Source organism: Morone saxatilis, unplaced genomic scaffold (assembly GCF_004916995.1).
Source record: "Morone saxatilis isolate NCDOM2014 unplaced genomic scaffold, NCSU_SB_2.0 Contig12, whole genome shotgun sequence".
In the NCBI taxonomy this organism is placed as follows: domain Eukaryota; kingdom Metazoa; phylum Chordata; class Actinopteri; family Moronidae; genus Morone; species Morone saxatilis.
The window spans coordinates 19,477,681-19,491,384 of record NW_023339674.1 but is presented as its reverse complement, the minus strand read 5'-3'; the positions used below and the strand labels follow the sequence as shown (position 1 = coordinate 19,491,384).

At 40.3% G+C, this 13,704-nt stretch overlaps 2 protein-coding genes across 3 annotated transcripts in view; one reads left to right on the top strand and one right to left on the bottom strand.

The window, feature by feature from the left end:
- Window positions 1-7,959, bottom strand: part of chaf1a (chromatin assembly factor 1, subunit A (p150)) — an 11,839-nt gene extending 3,880 nt beyond the window's left edge. The window contains exons 1-11 of the mRNA XM_035654120.1: window positions 7,887-7,959; window positions 7,624-7,726; window positions 6,250-6,297; window positions 5,059-5,708; window positions 4,132-4,194; window positions 3,744-3,988; window positions 3,559-3,640; window positions 3,372-3,440; window positions 2,857-3,074; window positions 1,694-1,862; window positions 1,356-1,436 (exon numbers count right to left, since the gene is read on the bottom strand). Coding sequence (XP_035510013.1) covers window positions 1,356-1,436; window positions 1,694-1,862; window positions 2,857-3,074; window positions 3,372-3,440; window positions 3,559-3,640; window positions 3,744-3,988; window positions 4,132-4,194; window positions 5,059-5,708; window positions 6,250-6,297; window positions 7,624-7,687 — 1,689 coding nt within the window. The 5' untranslated portion in view covers window positions 7,688-7,726; window positions 7,887-7,959. The remainder of the gene's footprint in view (window positions 1-1,355; window positions 1,437-1,693; window positions 1,863-2,856; window positions 3,075-3,371; window positions 3,441-3,558; window positions 3,641-3,743; window positions 3,989-4,131; window positions 4,195-5,058; window positions 5,709-6,249; window positions 6,298-7,623; window positions 7,727-7,886) is intronic.
- Window positions 7,960-8,792: 833 nt separating this feature from the next.
- On the top strand, window positions 8,793-13,545 carry scamp4 (secretory carrier membrane protein 4). Of its 2 annotated transcripts, none has more exons than XM_035653700.1 (7): window positions 8,793-8,923; window positions 9,438-9,464; window positions 9,675-9,803; window positions 9,950-10,106; window positions 10,927-11,028; window positions 11,957-12,074; window positions 12,252-13,545. In XM_035653700.1, the coding sequence occupies exons 2-7, from the start codon at window positions 9,458-9,460 to the stop codon at window positions 12,438-12,440; spliced, it is 702 nt and encodes a 233-aa protein (XP_035509593.1). In that variant the 5' UTR covers window positions 8,793-8,923; window positions 9,438-9,457; the 3' UTR covers window positions 12,441-13,545. The 2 variants fall into 2 exon arrangements, with proteins under 2 accessions (XP_035509593.1, XP_035509592.1); XM_035653699.1 differs by having other exon boundaries at window positions 8,823-8,900.
- Window positions 13,546-13,704: the final 159 nt, after the last annotated feature.

Sequence of the window (13,704 nt, the reverse complement as noted above, 5' to 3'; positions counted from 1 at the left end):
AAAAAAACAAAAAAAAACACAACATTTTTGCATGTTTGCAAGTATGTTTTAAAATGATTGCCTAATGTTTTCCTATATTTAACTATTTTGTGTTTGAAATTTAAAGACAGCAGCCCAGGGTTTCTGCCAGTGTGTGGCATCCCAGCGACCTGCTGGGCCTAAACATCATGATTGTTTTGTTAAAAGAATGTCATTTTAAGATATTTTTTAAACTACAGTGACAGAGGAGCAGCTTGGTTGGAAACTAATTTGCCCAATACTTTCAACTTTCACAAACAAATGTTACCTAGAAACCTCATCTACCCAGCCAGACGGTAACACAGATACGTTGACTTTTTTTTTTTCTGACGGCCAAATACTGAAGGTGATGGCAGTGAGCAAGAGACAGCTTACATTCTTAACAATGTTAACCCAGTACCACCAATGTACCACAGCCAATAAACAAAGTGACGTATCCCAGTCTGTTGTACATGTACATCAACATTTCTCCCAATGAATATATCTGTAACCAGAGTTCATGAATTCATGAAGTTAATGTTGTTAACATCTTTGGTGTAACGTTACGAGAGAGGTAGTTTCGTTTACTCATTCATAAATTGTGTAAATAAGCTCAGGTTGCAGTATCATAGTTACTGTGTGTTGTGTTTGCTTGCACGGGAAATAAATAAAAAGTCTCTGTTTATGTAACCTTACTGCAGCATCTTCTTGTTCCCTTCTCAGCAGACTGTGAAAAGCTAACGCTGACTAGCCTAAAACCGGAGTTCAGGTCACAGTACAAACACAATAACACTGATTGCTTTTTCTGTTTTCAATTTTTCCCACAACAGCAGAAACAAAACAACAAATCACAAAAGAAAATGTGATTACTGCGTGCAGCTAACTAACTAAGCCCAGCTTTCTTAAAGGGAGGCTGCAGGTGTGCTAACAATAGGTGTAGAAAGTATTTAGGGCTAAGTAAAAGTACTAATACCAACCCCATTGTGAAAATATTCAAACTAGGGATGTCCTCATGGATTTTTTGGCTCTCGAGTCATCTAATATTGAGTGTCTGCGAAGAGTCCCGATCCAATTTTTTAAAAATACACTTTTTAATAAAGTTGCACAGCACACACTTAAGTACATTAAAGTTATTAATGATCAATTCAATGAAAATGCTTGACAATGGAAAAGTTCTACAGTGCGTCAGAAAAAAAATGGCTGCATCAAAGCGGTTCCTTTTGTTTGTTTTTTTTAATACAATAAAGTATAAAATAACAAACGCTCTCTGTAATAATACTGGATATTGATGCATACACACATAAACAGAGGAAACTTTAGAACATCGTCATACTCTTTCACCCTCTAATGAAACTCACCCCTTCACTGTGTGACAGGGACTCTCCTGGTTCCTCTTCCTCCCATTCTTCATCGCTGTCAACCTCATAGTCAAATAAATCCTGTGGTCACAGAACACAGCTGTTACTCCTCACAACAATGCAAATACAATTCTTGGGTAAAGTGTAAATATTGAATCAAAGCTATAATCTTTTGAGTTGACAGTTGATACAGACGTCTGTTACATTTAAACAAACGTCAATATAATACATTTCATCAACCGTTAAAAAAAAAGTAGGTAATGCTCAGTACCACTGAGATCTCTTCCGTATGGGATGAGTACACTAAACAGGATAATACCTTTGCAAAAAAGACTTGCCTTATCTTGTTTAAGAGGGCAGCGAGGTGAGACGTGTGAGCTCTTCTTACTCCAGGTGCCCCAGTACGCTGGACGGTAGTTTTCATGGAACTGGAGCAGTTTCATAGGTCCATAACGTTTACGATCAGGCACGCCATCTGGTTTAGGCCCTTCCACTGCTATACACTCACTGAGAAAATAGTACGCATTGGGGGAAGAAAGAATGGTTAACCATAAAGCTACAGGAAAATGTATTCAAAATATGTATATAGGAGGCACACCAACTGCACCAAGCATCTGAACTTACACATTATGAACCATGGCACACAGCTGAGAATGTAATAGATGATCGCAGCAACCAAACATGTTTCGAGCCAGGCGAGTTTTGAACAAATTATACAGAAAATGCCACAGAGCAGTGAACCCAACACAGAGCCAAATGGAAAGTCTGTTTCTTAAACTATACAGAATCACTAATTGTTTTGAGTTGTTGGGCTTCATAAAAGACCAAATACATTTCATTAGAGGATTAACAAAGCTTGTTAAATGAGAACGGCTCAGAAAACGAGAACTGGTGTAATATCTAATTAACAATGAAGTTTCAGCAACTTAAACAGTTTTAAATGTTACAAAACTGTCACGTAGCTACATTCGTTAAGAGATTTAGTTTTGGTTTGTGAGGAAAGAGACTTGTATTGTCCACAGGTGAAGTGCTTTGACAGAGAGTTATGTTCAGTGAAGCCCTTCCCATCTACCATATAGACAGGCAGAAGACAGCGTGTACACCATCAGCTTGGATCACTGCTGCTGAAATCAGCCCAGCACTGTTTGTAAATGTCAGTATCTGTGTACAACAGCATATGAGACAGGTTTACCGTGATGGTGCATCTGTCAATGCATTGTTATTGCCATGAGCTCCTTTTATATCTCTCTCCACTTATAATTAAGAACTGAATTGTAGTTACAGTCTCACACACACACACACACACACCTCTGGAATCAGCTAGCTGTAGCTATTAGCCAATACTTCGAGTTTAGGCATCGAGTTTTGGATCGATGTATGGATACATTTCTGTTAACTGATCACTTCAATGGTAATTTCAGCTTATACTGGTATTTTCTTCGTCACTATAATATCACCACCATATATCAGTTTTTATGATAATCACTATTGTCAGTCTCACCTGAGGGAGTCAGCCTGTCTGGGTTTGGTGGGTCCCCACCGGCGGGGTTTTTGTCCAATCCAGTCTTTCAGTCCATCTCGTTTATCAGCTGGGTTCAACAAATACTGGTCCAGTTCCTCCAAAACAGAGTCCTCACACTGAACCCGGCACAGTGGCGCCAGAAACACATTTTCTTTTATCTCAAATGGAGCAAACTTCCCACATGCAGCTGCAAGTGTCTGAAAAGGGGATACAACAAGTTGCAGTTATATTATTACCATTTAGTTCAGTTAACCATCTTTGTTTAAAGAAAAAGAAAAAGAAAAGAGGATACGGGGGATCAGAGCATGTGTTGCAACTCTAACATTATACCCTGTAAGCTAATGTTGATTAGACACTAAGATGTTAACATAATCATTAGATTTTAGGCATCAACAAAGTGTACCAGGGAGCACTGTAGTTATGAACTTAACAGTTTATAGAGAGATAAACTTACCTAAATAAAGTTTTTCTGTTCAACTGTGATATTTACTAACCTTTGGAGCCTGTTGGATCTTGGCTTTCTGTAGAAATCGTGTAATTTCTGCTTTCTCAGCTTTGAGGCGCTATGAACAGATACACATTGGTCAACAGACTATTCAGTAAAATGGACAATTACAAATCTGGAAAAAATAATGTTGTAGTATCTACCTAACTCAGACCAGCACTTCTACATAAACTTACATCCTTCTCTTCTTTCAACCGTTTCTCTTCTTCCTTCATTCGCTTCTCCTCTTCCTTCTTCCGTTTTTCTTCAAGCTTTGCCCTGAAGAAAGATTACAGCAAATCATGTAGCACACCAAAATCAACCATAACCAACACTGACTCACAAAACAGAAAACATGTTATATAGAGTTTGCATTACTCACTCTAGCTTTGATTTCCGTTGCTCCTCTTTGGCTTTTAACCTCTCTGCCTTTTCTTTCTCCTCCTTTTCTTTTTTTTCTCGTTTGTCTCGCTCATCTTTTTCTTTTTTCTCTCGTTTTTCTCTTTCTCGCTCCTCCTTAAGCTTGCGAGCCTCTTCTTTCTTTTTCTCCTTTGCAGCTTTAGCTTCTTCCTTCTGGCGCTCTTTCTCCTGTTGCTGTCGAAGCCTGTCCTCTTGTTCTTGTAAACTCTACAAGTGCAAAAGTTCCATCAGATGAGGAAAAAAAAGTGAATTAACAAATAAGGCTGTGACACATTGGATTAAAACCAACAACTATGAAATTTCAAACACAATCAAACCCCTGTTTGTAGTGTATCCATTAAAAGTCCCACCTTCAATGAGCGTCTTTTGATCTTTTTCTGTTCTGCTGGTATCTTGGGGGTGGTCTTTGGCTCCTGTGATGATAAGGGAAAAACAAAACAATGATAATTATTGTCTGAATGTGTTTGACACAATGTCATCCAGTCTAGTCAGTTTTATTTGCGTGATTAATATCTGGAAGAATGATTGCAATAACATTGATTGCTCTATTTTGACTGCGTTAAAGGTCCAGTGTGCAACATTTATTTGCATAAATGGATTATAATAATAATCATAGATGTTTTCATTAGTGTCTAATCACTGGAAAATAAGAATTGTGTTTGTTCCCTTAGAATGAGACGTTTTTATTTACAGAGAGAGCGGGTCCTCTTCTACGGAGACCACCATGTTTCTACAGTAGCCCAGAATGGACAAACCAAACAAACAGGGCCTTTCACGTTTTTTGTGTCACAGCCACCGTAGTTTCTCTTATATGCTTGAAACTGGAGAGTGAGGCGAGTTGATTGCAATCTGCAGCTTCACTACTATATGCCACTGAATCATACACACTGGTCCTTTAATACTGTGAGGATGTTTGCAAGTGTTTTAAGATCTATTGTAGATATTAACAAACAAGAACATTTGTAAACCCAAAGCACTAATATCCAATGGCTATTTATTCATCTTAACGGAGTAATACTCTATATAGTTACTATGAGTAAATAGCCATTAGATATTAGAGCTTTTTTAAAATCACTACCCTCTTGAGAGCCTCAGATTTCTTCAACAAATCTCAATAAGTAGCATCCCCAAACTAAATGTCACCCACCATAGGGACCCCTTTTTTCACACCTAAAGCAGCACTTCCTGCACTTTGTTGTGTGTTACTCAAAACACTAAGTGCTACTACACACCACTAAGTGGGATTAAATAAACCGTAAACTGTGAGATGAACATACTGTAGGTGTTGTAGAGAGTGTAGGGTCATCAGTCTTCTCAGGTGAGCTTTCAGACGAGGAGCTCACTGATGAAGTTGACAGCATGGACCGGTTTCCTAAACTGGAAACGTTTCCTGACTCATTCTGCTCCTCTGGCTCACTTTCAGAATCCTGTGTTGTGTCAAGCAGCGAGATAGAAGCAGTCTGATTCCCATCTTGTTCCTCCTCCTCTTCTTCCTCCTCCTCCTCCTCTTCCTCTTCCACTTCATCTTTGTTGACTACTGTGCAGTCTAAAGTGTGTGTTTTAGGAGTGTGATCAGCACTATTGGATTTCCCAGAAGAGGCAGTTGTGTCTTTTCCCTTATGCTTGTCCTTTGTTGGGAGGCAGGGAGAGGCAGGAGCAGGTGAATCAAGGCGCTTTACAGGTGAACTGTTGTCCGCGGTCAGATCTATTACCATGTTCTCATCTGAGGATGAAGGGCGCCTGCGGCTCAGGAAGCCATCAAGGGGCCCACGACCGTTAACCAAGGGTGGCCCGGTGTGCACAGGGAGCGCAGAGGACTCATTCTCCCTGTCTGAGACTCCTGGTTCAGGGCAGGCATGTCCACAGGGGCGTTTAGGTGGCTGGTTGTCTTTAGGTTCAGGGTTCAGGCGCTTGAATGGGAGACGAGCTGCAGGCAGAATTTAATTTAAAAAAACAAAACTTGAGTCATTGAGCAGTTGTGCTGTATCTCTCTGCATAATGAAGAACAGATAAAGGGGCAAAGTTGTTCATCAAAATACAGCCTCAAAAATGTGGTGAGATTTAAAAAAGTTATAAATCTTTGGAAAAGTTTGTGTGTTAATTGATAGATTATATACAAAGTGATGTCAATGACAACAGAGATTTAAGGGGTTTAACAATCCCAGGTCTAATTACTGTAGAGGACAACTAAAGCCATATAGTTGAATTTTAACTTGTGAAGCTCTAATGTGTATTAGTAGGGTTAACAGTTTCACAATATGAGTTTATGCTACTATGTAAATATAATCAAGACAAAAGAAGCAACACATAAAAAGGTGCAAAAACCATTTACAGACATTGTAAAGTATGGTAAGACATGCATAGTATAATAATCCATCCTCCATGCCAAGTTATTATTAATTGTATCTTATGTATGATTCTGATAACGATAATATTTTAATAGTGTCCAATGTAAAAACGTTTTTTACCTTGGATAAGTTTCTTGTTGGCATTGTTCCTTGACTTACAATCCATGCCTGAAAAGAACAAAAACAGGCACATCAGAAAATAATACTTTAAGCACTTCAACATCCCTTCAAAATATTCAGACTGGAAATAATGAACTGGCACTGAAGATCAATCAATGACTTGAACTGGAAGCTTTTTGTAGCAGGTGAAAACACAATGCTGATTTAAAATGACATCCACTGCACATAAAGCTTTCAAGATATAACTTATTTGCGTGACTGTATTTAAAAAAAACAACAACCTGGAGACGGATAACACACTTACACAACAACTCCACGCAATAACTTCATTGTTAAGACTCCGCTTGCAGCAATAAGATTAGTTTACTACTGTAATGACCACAAGCACTGTGGGTCTTCAAATCCTAATCACCCTGTATTAATGTGAAAAGTCTATCCAGTAACAAAAACACCCCCGAGTGTATTATTCGTCAAGGAGGAGCATTAAATGTCACAACGTCGGTGTGCTAACACTACAACGTTACAATGCATGTGTTGGTTGTGTTTGGTTTGCTCTCCCGCCAACCGGTGTATCAGTGGGTGCTGAAGGCCCGGTCTAGTCCGCAGGGCAGGCACCTTACACGGCTGTCAGGCAAAGGATGCATGCCCGAGCACAATACTGAAAACCTCGACACTAGTGAGGACTGCTGCACATAACGCCGACTTACTACAGTCACAATAAGCTTGTGTGTGTGTGTGTGTGTGTTAAAGAGCGGATACAGTGGAGCTGCTCTGGAGATTCACGTATGAAAACAGCTTTCATGTGAGGCGCTAACGTTAACAAACTCACTGATGCTACAACGACTAGCTGCTCTGCTAAGCACCTCGGGTTGAGCTAAGACTTAGCAAAGCGACGGTAACAGAGGAAGCCGTGCAGCCGAGTGGACCCAGTCGTCTGCCGAGGTGAACATACTGGTAGTTTCTAACGTTAACTTACTTTAACACAACGTTATTGTTTCTCACCTGACGTTAAACTGAATTAGACTTTAGGTAACATGATAACATTAGCAATGCCGGGCTGTTAGCCGTAGACAGCTAGCTTCAATGAAAAGTTAGCGGCAGATTTTCATATTAAATCAGTTTACGTTTGCCTGTAACAATGACAACAGCTAACGTAAACTGGTGCCAATGGGGGGAACGTGGTTGCTAGGGTTAAATAGTCACCTTAACGTGAAGCTACACATATTTATCTGACGTTTTTCCTCATTTGGTGGACGCGAATTTGTAAATGTTAGACGAAACTGACGTTGCACTCCGTCCGTATTATAAAAGTAGACATTTTACCAAGTTAATATAACCATACATGTACGTTGGTAGACGTGGCATTAGCATTACCTCTTCTGCGGGGAGTCGATGCTGCCAAATGTCCGTCCACAGAAGGATTTTCCGCCGCCAACATCGCAACCACTAACCCGGGGCTCCTCTCGTTTGCGATATCCTCCGGAAAAACAACGGCACAGATTGCGTAAACACCCGAGAATGCCCCCGAAAACGAACCAAATGTTGTACTGCTATTGAAACGACATGTATTTCTAATTTATTTCACATAAAACATAACATATTCTCTTTCCGCATCTCCACAAACTCCCTTGGTTTACCCCGCTGCCTGCCTCGCGCTCCTCAGTCGGAATTGGCGGGAGTATGTCACTTGCGTCAGTGACCGTCGCTGATTGGTCCAAACCACGTTACTGATCACCGGTGGGAGCGTTGGTTTTTAACAAGGGCGCTGCGCGTTTACTCGGTGCTTCGTGTAGTAATGAAGCGCTCTCTGGGGCGTTAGAAGCACTAGAGTTTTAAATGTTGTGTGATACTTAAAATTGTTCCTCAGAAATACGAAATTATGGGAGCTAATTTAATTCAGTGGACTAAATCTGTTACGCTTTTTAAAAAAATGAACATAGTATCCACCCCGTTCGGGACGCCCTGTGTTATAAACCGGAATATGTCAGCTGTATCGTCTGTCTGATGTTTTGGGCTCTGTGATTGGCCGCGGACATTGACTTTAACAAGTCAGGGTTGCCATCTATGGTTGCCATGTTGGTAGTAAAATGAAAGAAAGGAGTTAGGGAAAGAAGTCCAATGTGCCCGGTGCTCTCTGGATGACAATTACTCAACAATAGTTATCATAAATTAAGCACATAATTTAATATTCCCAATACACTCATTAGTGACATATTCCAATATTGCGTTTACACATATTTAAATACTAACGTTAAAACACGGTTTGTCACTCTCTCCAGCCACAGTTGTGTTGTTATCAGTGAGAAAGTTATCAAATTATGATTATCATCAACAAGAGTCACTCAAGAGACTCCGCTACAAATGAATAATGTCTTCTTTTAACTCTTTACAGACTGGGGGACGTAACGTTAACCCCGCCTGTAATTGCATGGGTGGGATCCAAACGAAAGGGAGTCATGGAGGAGTCATGCGTTTTCCGTTTACCGCTCGCATGAATTCTGGGACTTGTAGTTCTTTAGGCTCCGGAGCTTGTGGGATGCAAACAGTTCGGAACTACAAGTGCTACGGTGGTGCGCAGCCGCAGTATGTCCGATAGGGTCGAAAAGGCGCATCCTGAATGATTCCGGACCCCTGCGTTTGTCGACGGATACGTAAGGACATAAACATTATCCCGGTAATGTTGATATTTCTATTGTACGCGTTACTTTGACTTGTTAGCTACAGCCGCCGTTTCACTCGTTGTCAACCGCCGACCGGTCAGTCAAATTAAGCGGCAGCTTTATTTGAAGAGAAACTAAGCAACACGCTTTAGCTGCTATCTACTGTATAATATAACACATAAAGTAAACACATTATAACTTCATACAGGCGCAGGTAAAGAGAAAACTGCAGAACTGCATGTGTTTGTATTAAAATTAGGCAGCGAAACACTTTGTCTAAAGTTGTGTAACTTACAGTCGGTAGAGCCACCGGTGTGATCCCCGTTAACTGTCTGAAGGTTAATATTAGCATGTAAATTGTGATCAGTGTTAGCAAGGCTCTTTAGTTGTGAAGCAAGTAAAACACAGGTAATAAGGGTTATTATAGTAAAAAGACATAAGACAATTGGTGAAAGGTTTCTTGTCTGGAATTGTGTTAATGTGAGTGTTAACTGTGTATTTCTATTTCTGTATATTTCTATTATCCAGGAAAGAATTGGGATTTCAAAATGGCAGGTCTGTCACTTTAAATAATCTCTTATCTCTCTATTTTCAGTATATATATATATATATTCTGTAAACTCAGATTAAATCTCTCTCCCTCTCTCTCTCTCTCACACACACTCTCTGTGTCTCTCTCTCTCCTCTGTCATGCATTCAAGCGTATTGTGAAATATTAAATTGTAAAAAGTAATATGGTCATACACTCTTTCCTTCCTGTTCCAGATCGAGTGAACAACTTTCCTCCCCTGCCTCAGTTTATGAGAATAAAGCCATGCTTCTACCAGAACATTGAAGAGGAAATCCCTGCACCGCACCAGCAGTTGGTGCGCAGAGTCTACACGCTATGGATGAGTGTGTGGTTTTTCTCACTTACATTTTCTAACTTTCTGTTTGGAAGTGAAGGATTCATTCTTCGCTCTGCTGTTGAGTTAAAACTCACTACCCTTTTCTCCCTTTCTCTTCCCCCCCACCTCCCCACTGTCCTGTTTCCTCTGCAGTGTATTCAAGCACACTGTGCATAAATGTGATCTCATGTATTGCTTGGTGGGCCGGTGGCGGAGGTGCCACCAACTTTGGCTTCTCCCTACTCTGGCTCATCCTCTTCAGCCCTTGCAGTTACATCTGCTGGTTCAGACCGCTCTACAAAGCCTTCAGGTTAGTCAGTGCATCACCCGGAGAGCCCCTGCAGACGTCACAGGTTAACGTATATCATCGCTTCACATGTAACAATACTCACAGAGAGAAACAGAATCCCGAACATACAGGTTGAAATGTTAATAAACCGACAGGATTGAGGTAACTGGTTATCAGTAGAAAGCAGTTGAAGTGAAAATACGAGGGGCCATAGCAGAGAAAAAAACTACGCGGGAAGTAGTCAGTCTATTTAAATTCTTGGGAGACAGATGGAGGTTTTGAAATTAGCCCTCACTTGACTTCAGGACAGATGGTTTATGATCAAACTTCTTAGATCTTGTAGAGATAATCTGTGAACTCTTGTTGCTCATGTGGGTGGGTGAGGGGAAAGTGTGTACAGTGTCGTACGTTATGTAAATGAGGCTGAACGTTTTTGTGATGTACTTGATGTGTGACCCGGTTGTTCACTGTATGACTGAGAAATTGTGTAGCCATCAAGATTTATGGAAAAATCCACGAACACTGGACCAACGAGCAGCATTTGTTTTTTCTGTCTTCAGATGTAGGAAATCACAAAGTTCCAGTGATGCCTCGACATATTCTGAGAAAAGAGACACGGCTTTACCAGTGATCTCTTTTCCTTATCATGCTGGGAAGTGTTAGTGTTAGTTTTCCATTGTGCTTTCATACTTTGAACAGAATTGTTGTGTGAAGTTGTGTTAAAAAGACGAGAACAAGTAGGAGGAAGAAACAATACAACTAAAATAGAGCAACTCTTGGCATGTTTGTTTTCTACTGTGTCATCCCTTTGTATTCTCTTCTTTTGTCATGTTGTTCATAGGGCCGATAGCTCGTTCAACTTCATGGCCTTCTTCTTCATCTTCTTCCTTCAGTGTGTTTTGGCCTTGATCCAGGCTATAGGCGTCCCTGGCTGGGGAACATGGTGAGTTGAACCAAACCAGCTTCGTAGGCTGCTGCACATGTTGCCTGCCAGTTTTTTACCAGAGCGGGTCATGAGGGCTCATGTGAAATGATCAAGGCAGCTGGAAAAATGTGCTTTCCATGAGACTTGCATTTGCACGTCTGTTCAAATTATGACTAAGATTGATTTAACACTAAAATAAAACCATGAAGCACATGATGAAGTTTACAGAATTGAGTAGTCGGACACCATCAGCGGCTTTTTACATTTTTACTTCTATTGGTTGCCGATTGAAGTTTGGTTGTGGGCTGCTGATGTGGTGCTCACTCCAACCATCAGCCTCTTGATGTTCAATGTAAATAGGGGTTCTAAGGTTTTGGTCATAACCTTATGACTAGATGACTAGAGGCATTCTTTATAGTTTTCATTTTGCAAAAAAGAAGGGCAAACCATTGTTTTTGCTAAAACTGAAAATGCTATTATTTTAGCACATGATTGAAAAGAAAGTTCACATTTTAAGAATGGCGTTTATCAGTTTTTTCAGTTGAACTCTTCACATATATCCCTTTCTCATGTAGAAGGAATTTCAATGTTAACACATGATTTTACAGTCAGAATGCCATTTTCAACGCATTTTTTTTAAGCAAATATTTTTCTTATTAATTATATATATTTTTTTAACAAACAATTTTCCTAAAACTGAGTAGTGTTTATGTCTAATAACTGAACATCCGCTTGACAATAACACTGTTCACTCATGATACATTGTGTCATGTAAAGTCAGTTTTACGCTGGTCGTCATTATGCTGTTTGTCACTGCATCTGTTTTCTCACTGCTTAATGGCTCATTAGTAACTTTGGATATTTGTATTAAATCCACTTTGCTAATTACATACTGTGTGATCCACTAACCGTACTACTGCATCTCACTCTCACCAACACCTCAAAGCGGCTGGATTGCGACAGTGACGTTTTTCAGCACAAATCTGGGCTCCGCTATAGTGATGCTTATCACAACTGTGCTCTTCACTCTGGTGACTGCTTTAATGGCTCTGGTTATCATTAAGGTGAGTGAATACGCACGTTGAAAAGGCACACGCACACACACACACACACACACACACACACACACACACACTTGCATTGAATTTTTGTCTTTCATGGATATTAACCCACACAGACACTTGAAAACAGGCACAAATAGAATCTGAACTTATTTTTGACCTTTTCTTTTGATGTGGCAGGTGCACAGATTTTATCGTGGCGGCGGCGGTAGTTTGGAGCGCGCTCAGGAAGAGTGGAGCACCGGGTTGTGGAAGAGTGCACCTGTAAGAGAAGCAGGGTTCAACGCTGTTGCTCAGACGGCCCAAGGGCCGAGCCTGCCCCAGTACCCTGCCGCAGTGCCGAGCTATCCCGACAACAGTCACTGGTGATAGCTGCGAGTCGCCTCTAGATGGAGACAGATAAATGGCCATTTCTGTGGTGGGAATGAAAGCACTTCAAAGCACCACAAACATTTCACATTAACATGACAAAATGCAGACGTATTTTTTTGAATGAGAAGACAGGATTTGCTATAAAAAGTCTTATGAGTTTTCTCACCAAAGCTCATTAAAGCCTGACCCTTGTAGTGGAGGCTTATCTTCAAAATATACTATTCCATTTCAACTTTGTTTACATATAGTTTATTAAAATGAATGAGAAGGAAATATAATTTTATGCTCAAAAGAAATTTGCTGAGGAAAGTGTACAATCTTGCATATATGCAGTTGGAAACTCCAAAAAGAGAGTGAATTGTTTCAGAATAGCAGTATGTGAGGGACGTGTGCCTTATGGACCTTTTATGATAGCATTGTTTTATGTAGTGCCAGACTCTGCATGCTAGAAGTCATAGTATGCTGTAGAATGGGGCTTTTCTTTCTTTTGCAACAAGACTGTCTGCAAACTGCACGATTTTTTTTATCTGTGTATTGCGTGTATTCTGGCAGGAGTTCAGTTTATTTTTGATACGTTGTGCTTTATATCTCCATGCTTGCCTGCTTTGGCTGTGATTTCTTGAAATTTGCCTTAATATTGCGTGCAGATTTAGCATGTGAACAATATCTTGCTTGACTTTCGCCTTAACAAGTGCTGCTTTTTTTCTCTCTTTTTTTTTTGTTAAACTGGACTTATGCTTCAGTGAAGCAACGTGTGGAACCATTTCAAAAAGTTGTCGGTGCGTCATCCCCCTCTATGATTTCTAACTGAGCACTGATGTGCCAAAACACTTGCCTTTTCCATTATTTTGAAACTGAACAAAAGCCACGCCCAAAGTAGATGTTGTTTTGCACTCAGTATTTCTCTGTTTCTGTAGCTCTAAAGCTACACTGTTTGCTTTTAGTGGTCAGTGCCCTGCCGTGAAAGCACCTTATCAGCTGTTGTCAATGTTCCAGTCACTTTCACTTCACCAGATAGACTGAATTTTTGTGTTTAGTGACTGCGGTGTGCTTGCATGAAGAATATCACGGGTGTGGGGACTGAACAGTAGTCTCTTTTTTTCAAATGAACTGACCTCATGTAATCAATACAGACACAAACAACTCACTTGCTGACTGAAAAAAAGATACTGCAAATGGATCTGCAGTAAAATGAAATCTTGCATGTAAATGGAGTCTGTTTAAAGGCAGTCTGATATTTCAATTAAATCCAATGAATGTG